An 18,227-nucleotide genomic window follows, 5' to 3' on the forward strand; every position below is an offset into this window, starting at 1 on the left:
GGTGGGTCAGCAGAAGCCTTACCACCACGGCCAACCTGAGGTTCTTACCAACATTATGTGCTCCGTGATGAAGAGAAGGATGTGCCTGGGGTCTGCTGAGAACATTCCACTGTACAGCTTCTCCACCAGCTTCTGGACGAACTGGGAGATGCTGGCAAGTGAAGGAGTAGCAGCAGCTTCTGCATTTGGCTGAGGCTCTCTACTGCCTGGGGGTTGGGGGAGGGTGACAGACCAAGGCTGAGAAATCATCAGTCTAAACTGCCTTCTCTCCACAACAATCCCCAAGCCCCTCTTGGTAACCAACCACATCTTACTCACCTCTGTACAACCCACTGTAACCCTGTGCGTACTCTGTTGCTCCAAAAATGGGGTCTTATATACAACAGGTGCCCAATGAACACAAATTTATTCAAAGTAAATCAATCCTGAACAATCAGTGATATAAACCAAATGGGGAGAAGGCAAGTACAGAGCAGCATTTCTTCCAGTGGCCATTTGGAAGAAGAGTGGGTGAGAATTTAAGGCATACGGTAATGGGAAGGCTGTCATGGTGACCCAAGGCCCTGCTGTTATTTGGACAGAGGATGAAGCTGTAAGGTCGGGTCATCTACCTGTGCTCACCAACACAGCAGGCATCGTGCTCAGACATGGATGCAATGATCTCAGTTAATCTTTAAAGCAACCCTCTAAGTTAGCCACGATTATCCTCCTCACTCACAGGGTCAGGCACCTGCCCGGAGTAATACCACCGTCCAGTGACAGAACCATGCCCAGAAATGGGCTACCAAGCTCACGCTTTTCATCACTCCACTACCCTACCACACTTCAGATACCCCAGAAAACCAAAAGTCAGGGCTTCTGCACTGTGGGGCAAGAGGAGTCCAGAAGATGAGCTGCATCACTAAGGATTCCATGACTCAAGAACCACAGAAAGAACTTTTGTTTAATCTTGTCGGGAAGGTACAGCTGCCCCGGAACCAAATGTTCTGAATGAAGTTTCAGTTTGAACTTCTTAGGGGCAAGGGGAGCGTCTTCATCCGGGTTCATTCATTTAAGAAATATTTGCTGTGCCCAGGCATAGGTGAGCAGAAGAATGTTAAATTCAGGTTGACATCTTGACTCCCCTCATAGGAAGAAGAAAATTCTACTGAAGCTAGAGGCGAACTGATTTTGGCTCAGAGAACAGGACTTTCCATCTCTGACTGACCCAACAATGGCAGGGGTGACATGGAAAGTAGTAAGTATGCCATCCCTGGGGTCTCCAAGCAAGGTCACTGAGCTCTTGCTGTGAACAACAAGAACAGGTGGAGGGCATCTTCCTGTGGTTCCTAAAGCGCCCTACAGTCCTGCAGCCTAGACTTCCTCTAGAGTCCTGGGGTCAGTGGCTGGCAGGATTGTGGCTGTCCTGCTCAGCTGTCAGCAGCTTTATGTCATGAACAGGAGGAGCAAGTCATCCACCCCCACTCACCTCTAAGCACTGGTGCCTGACCTCCACTCATCATGTGAAATATTTCCATGGTGGAAAGCAAGACCTCAGATTGAAAGTCTCGCTTCTGTTGGCCGGTGGCATTGTCTGGAGAAGCCTGGAAGTAAACCCTGGATTAAGACAGCAGCCACATGGCCACGATGTTCACTCAGTGCCCACCAGGTCCCTCTGCCTGGCCCATATGCTAATACTGCCAGGGCTGGGAGTCTGGGCTGCCAACAGCTCACAACTGCCCCTTCTCTGGGGCACTGTCCTCTGCTGACCAAACTGCCTCAACCGGGAAGCAATGCCTACTTCCTAGGGCAAGGAGGCAAGGGGTGGGGGGCCCACAGCCAATGACCACCTGTCAGGTGCCTTAACGTGGGGCCAACTCTGGGATGCAGATAGCACACTACTGCTCTGACCCAGGCTACTTCTGAGACCACTTCCTGGCAGGTTCTCCCCTGTTCTCCTCTGCATCTCTTCTCTGCTTTCCTGAGAGCATCGCCCCCACAAAAGTACTTCCACAAAATCCCTGTCTCAGGCTCTGCTTCTAGAAACCTGGCTAAGACCTGCCCTCATTCATCTATTGACTTGCTGCTTGGTGAGCTCCCTGCTCTGCCGGGGCCTGTGGTTTCCAGAGGATGTCCTCCCACCAATCACTGCAGTGCCAGGAGAGGTTCCTGACCACAAGCCAACTGGCATGGACAGGCCTGGAGGAGCTCTCTCAAGAGATCAGCCCTCAGGTCTCCCTGGGCACACCCCGCCCTCATGGTGCCCATGCCCTCCCGGTGCCCATGCCCTCCCACAGCACAGAGCCCAATGACACCCTTTCCGACCCACCTCCAGGAGCACCTCCAGCGGCAGCCACTGCTTGGGGTTGGGAGCCCCAAGCAAGAGCTCCCTCAAGAGTAGCTGCATGAATTCCCTCAGCTGCTTCCGGGTGGGATGTGACTCAGCAGGAGCCTGCAGACCCTCCTCAGTGCTGCTGCCTTCAGGCTCGGCCTCAGGACTGCTGGTGTCCTGGGTAGCCTCTGTCACGGCCCCCTCAAAGACAAGAGAACCCCAGCATGAGCGGCCTACCCTGCCTCAAGGCACTCTCACATCCACCTCTGAGGTGTGCACGGTGGGATCCTCATCAAACCCATTAACATGTAAGGAAATTGAGGCTCCGAGGAGGTAGGCAGCTCGCCCAGAGTCCCAGGGCTCAAAGATGGCCTGCTGTGGCCTCCGAACTCCAGATGGGTGGGAGTGATGGACAGAAGCTGGGCACAGAGCAAGAGAGACCTGCAGTGCTCAGCGAGGAAGCCCAGGATGTATCCCGTGCAAGGCACTTCCCTCCTCGGTGCCACAGCTCCCCATCAGTCAAATAGTAATGATGGAAAGGAACGCACAAAGATGTGTGAGGATGCAGTGAGAAATAGTGCATGTAGCAATGCCTGGCCCTGATGTACGGTCAAGATAGCTGGTTCCCACCTTCCTGTGGGGCCCTCACCTTTACTGCCTGTCAGGCTCTGCTGATGTTGACAGATAGGACCCTCAGGTGGAAAGAGAGGTAGGACTTCAGCCAGTCCTGGCGTCCAAGTCCCTGAAGTGCCTTGGCCTTCACTTTCTCAGTTTTACATTTATAAAAATATTGGGAGATAAATGAGATGGGGGTCATTAGCCCAGATACATCCTGGAAGACATGGAGATGCTGGGAGGCCAAATGACACGCCCAAGGACATGCGGCCAGGGATGCCTGACTCCTGGCCCATGAACTTTTCATGCAAGTTTATCTGTTGGTTTCTCCCTTGGCTCATTCATAAAATTAATGCAGCAATTCTTAATTAAGCCATAAAATGAACTTAACAGCACCTAGGGAGGTGATGACTGCATTAATTAGCGCCACGCGGCCTTGACTGGAAAGATGCCATATAAAATCATAGCAAATCAAAACCCTTTTGGCCACCAGCGTTCTGCATGCAGAAAGTCTGTCATGTGTTCTGTGCAACAAAGGCCTTTTGGAGCCGACCTGGAGCTGAAACAAGGCAAGGAGCTATGGGGATAAGAGCTCTGGAACTGGGGCCTGTCTCATCCACAGTAGGCTGGGAGGTGACTTTGGGCCAGGCCCTCCCTCAGGCAGGAACTATTGAGCGTGGGGAGGCAGAGCCCTGGGTCAGAGTGTGCTTTGTGGCTGCTGGTGGGCAGCCGGCTGGAACCCTGACTTAGCAGATGGCGAGCCTGGCCTGTGGGCGAGGGGCTGAGGTGGGGATCTGGGCTGGGAAGTTCAGGCCGTTGACTCCAGGGCCCAGCCCACTCCAGGTGGGGGGAGTGGTGAGAGGCAGTCTGTAGGGCTGCCTGCCTGGCTTCTGGACGGGAGTCCCATTCCCCACCCGCTTCAGTGCTGCTCACAGTGCCTTCCTTTGCTCTTTATTGCATCTTTTTTTACTTACTTTTCTAGTATGTTGCTTTAGTTGATATTAACCCATCAAACTATTTTATCTTTTTGCACATCTTCTACTCCTTACATTTTGTCTTTTTATTAAAACTAAATACTCAAATTCTATTAGGTCATTTAATGTTATTTTAAACTGACTGATGCAAAGGACATGGGCTTTAGGGTGAGAGACTGAGGTGCAAATCTTGGTTCTGTCACTTATTAATCACATAAGCTGTGTCATGTTTCATCTCCTCAACCCTTTTGTGAGATGGGTCTCATCGTCCCACTAAACTGGGAGGAAACCAGTCTGTGCCGCTTCACCTCCCTGAATCTCCCCTCCCCCTTTAACACCTCCTGCGTCAGGGCATGTTAGGGGATGTGAAGCACCAGGCTCAGGACTGTTGTAGGTGCTCAGGCTGGCACCATGAATACACTTCTAGAAAAGAATAGCTAAAAGAGCAGGTTCATTCACTTGGTCATTTAGCAAATAATTACAGAGCAAATATTACCTGACCTCACTGTGCTTCGCATGGCTTCCAGACCCTCTACTTACCAACATGCCTAGCGTGTTCCTTTGGCTACAGTTACTGATTTGTAGACAGGCGTCGCTAATTCACTCTCCCTGGCTGGGTTTCACCTCCTATTCAGATTTCTGCTCTTCCTCCTCCTGCACCTGCCTTCACGCCTGTCCTCGCCCGCTCCTCTCAGATGCTTTTAGCCCACTGAGTCCCCTGATCGGCTGGGACTGGCTCTTGCTCTCAAACTCACTCACATCTCTTCCTGTAGCGCCCTCTCTACCCCCACACCCACACTTTGTCCTCAAGACCCAGTTGGTCCCCCTGCGCTCCCAGCTGGGCCTTGGCAAACCCTCTGATTGAAAGATGCCGTGGTCTGCAAACAGGACAAGTGTGCTGCAAAGAAGATGGGACACTGTGACAGTTCCACCCTTCCGCCGGCTGGGGCACCGTCCGCAGGTTTCCTGGGATGGAATCTGTTCTTTCATACGATCATCAATGTGTGGGTATTCCATATAAAATTGGACTTGATCTACCATCAAATTTCTCATTACTGAGATTCCTGACGAATCAAAAACTTATTGACTCTGAGAGCCAAAAATGACCTGAAGCATCATCTCATAAAGAGAAGGAAAATTACCCGAGTTGTTTACTGAAGGTTTCAGCTAAGTTGCCTTAAATGTATTTTAATTTGGGGAGGGGTGGGGAGGAATTCTGTCCTTTGCCCGTGAAGGGTGATGACGCTCACCCCTGCTCTCACCGGGGTAGGGCAGAGGCACGTCCTACCTGATGGGCTCCCAGGGGGAAGGTGACTGCAGCCAAGGTCTGGAGGAACTCTGGGGCCCGCCAGGCCGGATCCTGGGGGTAGGTGCTGTGCACGATGCCAAGGAACTGCAGCACGCTGGCTGGGAATGTCTGTTCCCAGGCGCTGTCTCCAGAACCTGTCAAGGGCTGATCAGGGACACACTTCATGAGAGGCGGTGCATGACTTGGGGCTGCATAGGAACCAGAAGATTTGAAATCTAGGGGGATGACCTCCTTTCTGAGACTCTCAACAAGACGCCTTACTGCAAGACACCTAAAACTGCGGATTAGAACAGGATACTTGTCATCAATTGAGGAAGGGTTTAATATGCTCAGCCTTGCTCTAAGGGCTTCACACAAATTCCTCTTCTCACCTCACAACAACCCTCTGAGGCACGTTTTGTATTTACCCCTATTTTACAGATGGGAAGACAAAGACACAGAGAGGTTAAGCAGTATGTTAACGTTCAACCAGCAGATAAGGGGCAGAGCCAGGAGCTGAACCCAGGCAACCTGGTTATAACGTCCCCATACGGCCTCTACGTGGTGTGACATGGCCTCTATGCTCAAGGAACTTGCCAATTAGGGTTGACGCCAGCCTTCCCCAGCTCAGTGCTAATACTCCCAGTTACAGAGCCTGGACAAACCCTGTCCAAGGCTGCTAGGGCTTGAGGAGCCCCTTCCCCACCAGCCAGGGCTCTGGAATAGATCATGTTGCACTGAAGTGATACCCAGTACCCTGAGGGGACCCAGGCACCCGTTTGCCTCAAACCATAACCTGGTCTTGGCCACATGGCTGAGCCTCCATCGTGGCTGCACACTAGCGTCTTGCTGGAGCCCAGCTCCCTTAACCAGCTGTGGCCAGTCACTCTTTCTGGACACTACCTCCAGCCTCCGTGTGTCCAGCTGCTGCCTGAGGTCCTTCTCTGTCCTGGATGGACAGCCTGGAACTTGAAAATTGAGCAACCTTAATATCAGGGTCATTCCCTACGTAGCCACGCCAACAACTAGACTGAATGACCCTCAGCCTCTACTCCTGTGGACGTTACAGGTGGACGTCGGGTCTTCCTCTTGCCAGTTCCTCATCCCCAGCCCCTCCCACCGCAGCTTCCTCATTTCCCAACCAGCCTGCCTCGAGTCCTGGCCCTGTGTGCATGAGGTCGCATGTCCTGTTTACCAATTAGGTACCAAATGTCTGGAACTAAGCCTCATTCTAGAAAACTCAAACCTAATTGAAGAAAGAAAGGCAATACGTATGGGACAACTAGAGAGAGGTGTAAAATCTCATTTCCGAGATCTTGTGAGGGTTTGGTATGAGCTGAGCAGGCAGGCAGAGGAAACCTCCTTCTGAAGTCACCTGCACCTGGCTTCTCCACCAGGTTCATACAGCACGATGTCAGACTTAGCGGGAGGACCAGAAGTCAGAGTTCAGACAGATTTTCTGGAGCTAGTAGGCCTGGTTTGAATACTGCCTCTGCTGCTTACTAACAGTGTGGTTTTGCACCACTTTCTTAATCCCCCTACACCTCCAGTCCCAACTCTGCAAAACAAGGATCATAATATGACCTATTTCATAAGACTGTCATAAGGATTGAGACATTTTAGTGCTTCAGGCCTATTTTCACAGTGATTAGCGCAGGGTAAATAAAGAGGATGCTGGGAGATGAGGTCAGATATAGAGGACTTGGACTTTTGGAAGAATTTGGATTTGATATACTAAGAAACAGACATCCCCTGAAGGTCCTTAGGCAAGGTAGTGCCCTGGAATGAAATGCTAATGCTGGACACACGTGCCTCCACCGTGCCCTCGCTCTGTGACCCTGCCTGAGTGAGTTAACCTCCACAGCTTCAATGTCTACATTTGCACAAGGGAGAGAATGCTGTCTGCTCCCAAGGATAGGTGCACATAGCAGAATCGCTAACAACTACAAGACGACAATGTTAAATATTGACAAGGACCAGGAGCAACTAGAACCTTCCCAGAATAAGAGCTGGTGAGTGTAAATTGGCACTTCACTTTGGAGAACTATTTGGCAATATCTACTAAAACAAATCATGTGTAAAGATTATAACCCTCAACTTCACCCTGCATATATTTCCTACAGAAAGATGTATGTCCACCAGAAGATATGTACGTAGCAGCTTTATTCATAATATTTCCAAATGGAAACAACCCAGAATGAATATATAAATAGTGATCCATTATCACAATAAAATACTACTGAACAATAAAAAAGAATGAACCAAGATGGTGGGGGAGTAAGACATGGAGATCACCTTCCTCACCATAAATACATCAAAAATACATATATATGTGGAACAACTCCTACAAAACACCAACTGAATGCTGGCAGAAGAACTCAGACTTCCCAAAAGGCAAGAAACTCCCCACATACCTGGGTAGGACAAAAGAAAAAACAGAGGCAAAAGAATAGGTGCAGGAGGGGACCTGCACCTCTGGGAGGGAGCTGTGAGGGAGGAAAAGCTTCCACACACTAGGAAGCCCCTTTACTGGTGGAAACGGGGAGTGGGTGGAGGGGAAGCTTCGGAGTCACAGAGAGCGCAGCAACAGGGGTGCAGAGGGCAAAGCAGAGATATTCCCGCATGGAGGATTGGTGCTGACCAGCACTCACCAGCCCGAGAGGCTTGTCTGCTCACCCGCGGGGGCAGGTGGGAGCTGGGAGCTGAGGCTTCGGCTTCGGAGGTCAGATCCCAGGGAGAGGACTGGGGTTGGCTGTGTGAACACAGCCTGAAGGGGGCTAGTGTGCCACAGCTAGCCGGGAGGGAGTCTGGGAAAAAGTCTGGAACTGCCTAAGAATCAAGAGACCATTGTTTCGGGGCGTGCGAGGAGAGGGGATTCAGAGCTCCACCTAAACAAGCTCCAGAGACAGGAGCAAGCCGTGGCTAACAGCGCGGAACCCAGAGACGGGCATGAGACGCTAAGACTGCTGCTGCAGCCACCGAGAAGGCTGTGTGAGAGCACAGGTCACACTCCACACCTCTCCTCCCAGGAGGCTGTGCAGCCCGCCACTGCCAGGGTCCTGGGATCCAGGGACAACTTCCCCGGGAGAACACACAGTGCGCCTCGGGCTGTTCTGCAACATCACTCCGGCCTCTGCCGCAGCAGGCTCACCCCGCATTCCGTGTCCCTCCCTCCCCCCAGCCTGAGTGAGCCAGAGCCCCCTAATCAGCTGCTCCTTTAACCCCCTCCTGTCTGGGCAAAGAACAGACGCCCTCAGGCGACCTACATGCAGAGGCGGGGCCAAATCCAAAGCTGAACCCCAGGAGCTGTGCGAGCAAAGAAGAGAAAGGGGAATCTCCTCCAGCTGCCTCAGGAGCAGCGGATTAAATCTCCACAATCAACTTGATGTACCCTGCATCTGTGGAATGCCTGAATAGACAATGAATCACCCCAAAACGAGGAGGTGGACTTTGGGAGCAACTGTAGACTTGGGGTTTGCTGTATGTGACAGACTAGTTACTGATTTTTATGTTTATCTTAGTATAGTTTTTATTGCTTGTTATCCTTGGTGGATTTGTTTATTGGTTTGGTTGCTCTGCTTTTTTTAAAATTACTTTTTCTTTTTATTTTAGTAATATTTTTTTATTTTAATAACTTTATTTTATTTATTTATTTATTTATTTATCTATCTTTCTTTTTTTTTTCTCCTTTCTCTTCTGAGCCATGTGGCTGACAGGGTCCTGGTGCTCCAGCCGGGTGTCAGGCCTGAGCCTCTGAGGTGGGAGAGCCGAGTTCAGGACACAGGATCACAGGAGACCTCCCGGCCCCATGTAATATCAATCGGCGAGCGCTCTCCCAGAGATCTCCGTCTCAATGCTAAGACCCAGCTGCACTCAACAACCAGCAAGCTCCAGTGCTGGACACCCCATGCCAAACAACTAGCAAGACAGGAACACAACCCCACCCATTAGCAGAAAGCCTGCCTAAAATCATAATAAGTTCACAGACACCCCAAAACACACCACTGTACACAGTCCTGCCCACCAGAAAGACAAGATCCAGCCTCATCCACCAGAACACAGGCACCAGTCCCCGCCACCAGGAAGCCTACACAGCCCACTGAACCAACATAACCCACTGGGGGCAGACACCAAAAACAATGGGAACTACAAACCTGCAGCCTGTGAAAAGGAGACCCCAAACACAGTAAGTTAAGCAAAATGAGAAGACAGAGAAATATGCAACAGAAGAAGGAGCAAGATAAAAACCCACCAGACCTAACAAATGAAGAGGAAATAGGCAGTCTACCTGAAAAAGAATTCAGAGTAATGACAGTAAAGATGATCCAAAATCTTGGAAATAGAATAGACAAAATGCAAGAAACGTTTAATAAGGACCTACAAGAACTAAAGAGCAAACAATGATAAACAACACAATAAATAAAATTTAAGATTCTCTAGAAGGAATCAATAGCAGAATAACTGAGGCAGAAGAACGGATAAGTGACCTGGAAGATAAAATAGTGGAAATAACTACCACAGAACAGAATAAAGAAAAAAGAGTGAAAAGAATTAAGGATAGTCTCAGAGACCTCTGGGACATTAAATGCACCAACATTCGAATTATAGGGGTCCCAGAAGAAGAAGAGAAAAAGAAAGGGACTGAGAAAATATTTGAAGAGATTATAGTTGAAAACTTCCCTATGTGGGAAAGGAAATAGTCAATCAAGTCCAGGAAGCATAGAGAGTCCCATACAGGATAAATCCAAGTAGAAACATGCCAAGACACATATTAATCTATCAAAAATTAAATACAAAGGAAAAAATACTAAAAGCAGCAAGGGAAAAGCCACAAATAACATACAAGGGAATCTCCATAAGGTTAACAGCTGATCTTTCAGCAGAAACTCTGCAAGCCAGAACGGAGTGGCAGGACATATTTAAAGTAATGAAAGGGAAACACCTACAACCAAGATTATCTACCCAGCAAGGATCTCATTCAGATTCGATAGAGAAATTGAAAACATTACAGACAAGAAAAAGCTAAGAGAATTCAGCACCACCAAACCAGATTTACAACAAATGCTAAAGGAACTTCTCTAGGCAGGAAAAACAAGTGAAGGAAAAGAGCTACAATAACAAACCCAAAACAATTAAGAAAATGGTAATAGGAACATACATATCGATAACTACCTTAAATGTAAATGGATTAAATGCTCCAACCAAGAGACATAGACTGGCTGAATGGATACAAAAACAAGACCCGTATATACGCTATCTGCAAGAGACCCACTTCAGACCTAGGGACACACACAGACTGAAAGTGAGGGGATGGAAAAAGATATTCCACACAAATGGAAATCAAAAGAAAGCTGGAGTAGCAATTCTCCTATCAGACAAAATAGACTGTACAATAAAGACTATTACAAGAGACAAAGAGGGACACTACATAATGATCAAGGGATCAATCCAAGAAGAAGATATAACAATTGTAAATATTTATGCACCCAACATAGGAGCACCTCAACACATAAGGCAAAGGCTAATAGCCATAAAAGGGGAAATCCACAGTAACACAATCATAGTAGCGGACTTTAACACCCCACTTTCACCAATGGAAAAATCATCCAAAATGAAAATAATAAGGAAACACAAGCTTTAAATACGCATTAAACAAGATGGACTTAATTGATACTTATAGGACATTCCATCCAAAAACAACAGAATACACTTTCTTCTCAAGTGCTCATGCAGCATTCTCCAGGATAGATCATATCTTTGGTCACAAATCAAGCCTTTGTAAATTTAAGAAAACTGAAATCGTATCAAGTATCTTTTCTGACCACAACGCTATGAGACTAGATATCAATTACAGAAACAAAGCTGTAAAAAATACAAACACATGGAAGCTAAACAATACGCTACTAAATATCCAAGAGATCACTGAAGAAATCAAAGAGGAAATCAAAAAATACCTAGAAACAAATGACAATGAAAACACGATGACTCAAAACCTCTGGGATGAAGCAAAAGCAGTTCTAAGAGGGAAGTGTATAGCAATACAATCCTACCGCAAGAAACAATAAAACTCTCAGATAAACAACGTAAACTTACACCTAAAGCAATTAGAGAAAGAAGAAAAAAAAACCCAAAGTGAGCAGAAAGAAAGAAATCGTAAAAATCAGATCAGAAATAAATGAAAAAGAAATGAAGGACACAACAGCAAAGATCAATAAAACTAAAAGTTCGTTCTTTGAGAAGATAAAAAAATTGATAAACTGTTAGCCAGACTCATCAAAAAAAAAAAAAAAGGGAAAAGACTCAAATCAACAGAATTAGAAATGAAAAAGGAGAAGTAACAACTGACACTGCAGAAATACAAAAGATCATGAGAGACTACTACAAGCAACTCCATGCCAATAAAATGGACAGCCTGGAAGAAATGGACAAATTCTTAGAAAAGCACAACCTTCCGAGACTGAACCAAGGAGAAACAGAAATTATAAACAGACCAATCACAAGCACTGAAATTGAAACTGTGATTAAAAATCTTCCAACAAACAAAAGCCCAGGACCAGATGGCTTCACAGGTGAATTCTATCAAACATTTAGAGAAGAGCTAACACCTATCCTTCTCAAACTCTTCCAAAATATAGCAGAGGGAAGAACACTTCCCAAACTCATTCTACGAGGCCACCATCACCTTGATACCAAAACCAGATAAAGATGTCACAAAAAAAGAAAACTACAGGCCAATATCACTGATGAACATAGATGCAAAACTCCGCAACAAAACACTAGCAAACTGAATCCAACAGCACATTAAAAGGATCATACACCATGATCAAGTGGGGTTTATCCCAGGAATGCAAGGATTCTTCAATATGCACAAATCAATCAATGTGATACACCATATTAACAAATTGAAGGATTAAAACCATATGATCAGGCTTCCCTCGTGGCACAGCGGTTGAGAGTCCGCCTGCCGATGCAGGGGACACGGGTTTGTGCCCCGGTCCAGGGAAGATCCCACATGCCGCAGAGCAGCTAGGCCCGTGAGCCATGGCTGCTGAGCCTGCACATCCAGAGCCTGCACTCCGCAACGGGAGAGGCCACAACAGTGAGAGGCCCACATACCACAAAAAAAAAAAAAAACCCATATGATCATCTCAATAGACGCAGAAAAAGCTTTCGACAAAATTCAACACCCATTTATGATAAAAACCCTCCAGAAAGTAGGCATAGAGGGAACTTACCTCAACATAATAAAGGCCATATATGACAAACCCACAGCCAACATTGTTCTCAATGGTGAAAAACTGAAACCATTTCCACTAAGATCAGGAACAAGACAAGGTTGCCCACTCTCACCATTATTATTCAACATAGTTTTGGAAGTTTTAGCCACGGCAATCAGAGAAGAAAAAGAAACAAAAGGAATCCAAAACGGCAAAGAAGAAGTAAAACTGTCACTGTTTGCAGATGACATGATACTATACATAGAGAATCCTAAAGATGCCACCAGAAAACTATGAGAGGTAATCCATGAATTTGGTAAAGTAGCAGGATACAAAATTAATGCACAGAAATCTCTTGCATTCCTATACACTAAGGATGAAAAATCTGAAAGAGAAATTAAGGAAACACTCCCATTTACCGTTGCAACAAAAAGAATAAAATAGCTAGGAATAAACCTACCTAAGGAGACAAAAGACCTGTATGCAGAAAACTATAAGACACTGATGAAAGAAATTAAAGATGATACAAACAGATGGAGAGATATACCATGTTCTTGGATTGGAAGAATCAACATTGTGAAAATGACTATACTACCCAAAGCAATCTACAGATTCAATGCAATCCCTATCAAAATACCAATGGCATTTTTCACAGAACCAGAATAAAAATTTCACAGTTTGTATGGAAACAAAAAAGACCCCAAATAGCCAAAGCAATCTTGAGAAAGAAAAACGGAGCTGGAGGAATCAGGCGCTCTGACTTCAGACTATACCACAAAGCCACAGTAATCAAGGCAGTATGGTAGTGGCACAAAAACAGAAATATAGACCAATGGAACAGGCTAGAAAGCCCAGAGATAAACCCATGCACATATGGTCACCTTATCGTTGATAGAGGAGGCAAGAATATACAATGGAGAAAAGACAGCCTCTTCAATAAGTGGTGCTGGGAAAACTGGACAGTTATATGTAAAAGAATGTAACTAGAACACTCCCTAACACCATACACAAAAATAAGCTCAAAATGGATTAAAGACCTAAATGTAAGGCCAGACACTATAAAACCCTTAGAGGAAACATAGGCAGAACGCTCCATGACATAAATCACAGCAAGATCCTTTTTGACTCACCTCCTAGAGAAATGGAAATAAAAACAAAAATAAAACAAATGGGACCTACTGAAACTTAAAAGCTTGTGCACAGCAAAGGAAACCATAAAGAAGATGAAAAGACAACCCTCAGAATGGGAGAAAATATTTGCAAATGAAGAAACTGACAAAGGATTCATCTCCAAAATATACAAGCAGCTCATGCGGCTCAGTATCAAAAAAACAAAGAACCCAATCCAAAAATGGGCAGAAGACCTGAATAGACAGTTTTCCAACAAAGATATACAGATTGCCAAAAAACACACGAAAGGATGCTCAACGTCACTAATCATTAGAGAAATGCAAATCAAAACTACAATGAGGTATCATCTCACACCGGTCAGAATGGCCATCATCAAAAAATCTACAAATAGTCAATGCTGGAGAGGGTGTGGAGAAAAGGGAACCTTCTTGCACTGCTGGTGGGAATGTAAATTGATACAGCCACTATGGAGAACAGTATGGAGGTTCCTTAAAAAACTACAAATAGAACTACCATATGACCCAGCAATCCCACTACTGGGCATACACCCTGAGTAAACCATCATTCAAAAAGAGTCATGTACCACAATGTTCATTGCAGCACTATTTACAATAGCCAGGACATGGAAGCAAGCTAGGTGTCCATTGACAGATGAATGGATAAAGAAGAGGCACATATATACAATGGAATATTACTCAGCCATAAAAAGAAATGAAATTGAGTTATTTGTAGTGAGGTGGATGGACCTAGAGTCTGTCATACAGAGTGAACTAAGTCAGAAAGAGAAAAACAAAATGCTAACACATATATATGGAATCTAAAAAAAAAGGTTCTGAAGAATCTAGGGGCAGGACAGAAATAAATGGAGAGAATGGACTTGAGGACACGGGGAAGGGAAAGGGGAAGCTGGGACAAAGTGAGAGAGTGGCATGGACATATATACACTACCAAATGTAGAATAGATAGCTAGTGGGAAGCAGCCGCATAGCACAGGGAGATCAGCTTGGTGCTTTGTGACCACCTAGAGGGGTGGGATAGGGAGGGTGGGAGGGAGACACAAGAGGGAGGGGATATCAGGATATGTGTATATATATATAGATGATTCACTTTGTTATACAGCAGAAACTAACACAACATTGTAAAGCAATTATATTCCAATAAAGATGTTTAAAAAAAAAAAACACAGAATGAACTACCAGCATACATAATGATGGGTGAAAGAAGCCAGAAGCAAGAGTACATACTATAGGATTCCATTGATATTAAGTTCAAGAACAGGCAAACAAATCTATGGTTACACTGTGCAGGGGAATAATAGCAAACGAAGTAAAGTTCCAAGCAAAATAGAATAAACTTTTTGAGAAAGATATGTTAGCATTATTCACTACAATTATATTTCTGACCTTTTTCTCTTATCCTTCCGGTTTTTGCCTTTTAGATTTTGATGCTTGTCTACCATATTTGGTAAATGACGCTTTCAAGGCAGATATCTTCACTGAACCAAAATAATATTCCAGTGACTTTGCTTTTGTTATATGTTTGTTAGATTTCAGAAGACTGGGTCTTGTTTTTTGACCCAGTTTAAGCGTCACGTCTGTTGTATGACAGTTAACCATTTTATGTTTGCTATTATAAAGTAAATGTTTGGCCTTATTTTCTTACTTCCCTCAGCATACTATGTATTTTCTTTACTTTAAATGCTTTCATGGTATTCCCTTGGTTTGCTCTTTCTAAATAACGTTGATTTAAAAAGGTAACAAACTCTCTATGGTGTAAACAGAAAATATGCATTTTTTTCAGGCATCCCCACATCAGTTGCACATTAGGTCTACAAGGGAGCCATGAATAAGTTTCCCAAAGATGGAAAGTGTAAAGATCACATGTCCTGACTAGGACAAAACTAAACTGGAAATGAATAACAACAATAAAAGAAAACAAAAAATTCAGCTACACGGCACTGAAAAAGACGAATCAAAAAGGTCTTTAAATCTGCAATCACAGAAACTCTAGAAAACAACAAAAAATTAAGATGTCAAATATCAAAATTTTAGAACTAGCCAGAAAAAAATGAGGAGAATGATAAATATATCCAAAGTTGGTTCTTTACAAATCCACAAGTCCTCAGCTCCTTAAGTAATGGGAGAAGTGAAGAGAGAGCATGGACTTACAAATTAAGAAGAAGAAGGGGGAAATAATCACACAGAAAGTTAAATGAATTAAAGGAGACCATTCGTGCAAACTGAATAAGTGGGAAGATTTTTAAAACTACTAATTACCTAAACTAGGTGAAGGAGACATTTAAAAGCCTAAGCAAGGCAATAATGGGAAAAATTCAGGCCCAAGAAGTTTCATAGGAACAATTTAAATAGTATGAGTCATGGATTTAACATCACCTTGAATAAAAAGAAAGGAGAGAAGTCTTTTTTTAGTAAAGCTAGCATAATGCCGATATCAAAACTTGACAACATATAACATAAAGAAAACCACAACATAATATCACTTATAAATATGAATGCAAAATCATAAATTAAATATTTACAAGCAAAATAAGGAAGTATGCTAAATGAATAAGAACAGAGTGATAAAGTGAGATCTTTGCAAGAATGCAAGGAAATCTATTGATATAATTCATCAGAGGTAAATGTTTAAAAGAAAAACCCATCTGATCATCTAATTATATGCTAAAAGAGTATTTAATAAAAATTAAGTACATTCCTGTTTTTGAAAAGAGCAAAAAGTTTGATCTATACTTTCCAAGCATCATCAACACACACACAGAAAAGTTGGCAAAAGGTGAAACATGCAATTCACAGTAAAATAAAGAGATATGGTTAATAAGCATATGAAAATGCTATCAATTTCAGTGATAATAACTGCAAAAGAACTCAACTATGAAATCTTCATCAGTTTGGCCATGTCATTGAGTCTGTGTGGACTGGGCCAAGCCCATCTATAGAGGACGGTGGGATGTGTGTTAGGAGGAATGTCCACATATAATGTCTACTGCAACCTTCCTGAGAAAAAGAATGCATGAAGTACACCTTGACCCACTATTCCACATCCTGGAATTTACACTAAGGAGGTCATCAAACTAGAGGGAAAAGATGTCTGCTCGAGAAAGTTCATTACAGTCTTTTGATAACAATGAACATTCCAAGAAACAACAAAAATTTCCATCTTCAAATATAGATGATTCCCAACAAAATGTTGAGAAAAAAAGGCAAAGGGAATTTATATGGTCTGATCCTCTAAGGATATGGTATACTCTTAGAGAGGTGTCTGCAAGGATATTCCACTAAAGTTCAGAGTGGTTACCTCTGGATGGGAGTGATTTCAGGTCATTTTTACTTTCTACTCTTTTTCTTACTTAACTTTTAAAGGTAATCATGCATCATTTTACAGAAGCAAGTAGGTTTCCCCACATATCTCAAACCTCCAGTTGCCTTTAGAGTCTATAGAATGAAGCCAGAATTTTTCAGCCTCTCATGGGTATTCTTGTTACCTGGCTCTCAATTACTCCTGCTCACAGGCCACATGGCCTTTGCCTCCAGGTCTAAAATAACCTCTCCACCCACCTTCAAGGTGGACCTTGAAGGCCTGAATCAAAGGCTCTCCATGTCATGTCTGTAGCAGGCGGGCATCTGTCTTCTCTAAGACAGGTCTCTCTACCTCATGAGTCCCTCACTCGAGAGGCCCACCTGTCCTGGTAGAGGTGAGCTCCTTGAGGGCAGAGACCCCTTTTCCCCCTCCACAGGGTCCCTGAAGCTCCCGATTTAAAGCAGTTGCTCAGAAATGTTCCCTTTGACTGGAGTCATTAAATCTCCCAGTGAAGAAAGCCAAATGTTTAAACAAATGGAAAACAGATGTCTTCTGGCAAGAGCCCATAAACTCCACTGGGGACAATTAGGTTGGGCTTCCCATTGAGCACCTAAGTTATCACCTTGCCTCTTCTATCAAGATTTCTGAATAATACCTGCAAATTATCAGCACTACTGGGAAGCTGCTGGGAAAAATCAAGGTTGACTTTTCTGAGCTTGTCTTCCCGTCAGAACCCCCTCTCGGCATGTGGGGAATGGGTCTCACCTGGCTCATGGTGGCTTTCAGCATCTCCAGGAGCAGCAGGGCACCTTCAGTGCACAGCCCAGCCCGGAGGACTTCTTCCCTGTGGTGCTTATGCAAGAGCCACTGAAGCATGGCATCCAGGCTGTCCTGAAAAAGGAGGCAAGCGATGTAAAGAGACCTGTGGCTACACAGCAAGGGGATCGGCTTTCCAGCCAGCACACGGCATTTCCCAGGGGCCCCAGCGGGAAAGGCAAAACAGCACAGTAACAGCCCAGGTGGCTGGCCCATTCAGGGAGCTTCAGCCCACTAACGGGGTATAAGGGAAATGCACACTTCCAAGATGGTGCTGGAGACCCACCAGCAACTTGTATCGAAATTTAGTTCTTTTGGTCTGACATCACAAATACTCAATCTCCCAATCAATTTTCATGAATTTTTATAAATGAGATTACAGAAAATGTGACAAATTCAAAGGCTTTAGGGCAACTGCAGAGTGCAACAGAGAGAACATGGGGTTGACAAGCACGATGATCTGATTTGCCTCTTTAAAAACTGGGCTTACACAAGCTACTCAGCCTCTTGGCAGTTCCGTTTCCTTCTCTGTGTAATGAAAATTACATTATCTGCCC

The 18,227-nt window shown here is 44.8% G+C and overlaps 1 protein-coding gene across 1 annotated transcript in view; it reads right to left on the reverse strand.

Annotated features, from left to right (window-relative positions):
* Nucleotides 1-18,227, reverse strand: part of WDFY4 (WDFY family member 4) — a 262,852-nt gene that overhangs the window by 144,624 nt on the left and 100,001 nt on the right. The window contains 6 exon segments of the mRNA XM_065893727.1: nucleotides 49-199; nucleotides 1,190-1,196; nucleotides 1,469-1,583; nucleotides 2,309-2,512; nucleotides 5,189-5,353; nucleotides 17,620-17,745. Coding sequence (XP_065749799.1) covers nucleotides 49-199; nucleotides 1,190-1,196; nucleotides 1,469-1,583; nucleotides 2,309-2,512; nucleotides 5,189-5,353; nucleotides 17,620-17,745 — 768 coding nt within the window.

Source organism: Phocoena phocoena, chromosome 16 (assembly GCF_963924675.1).
Source record: "Phocoena phocoena chromosome 16, mPhoPho1.1, whole genome shotgun sequence".
Lineage (NCBI taxonomy): Eukaryota > Metazoa > Chordata > Mammalia > Artiodactyla > Phocoenidae > Phocoena > Phocoena phocoena.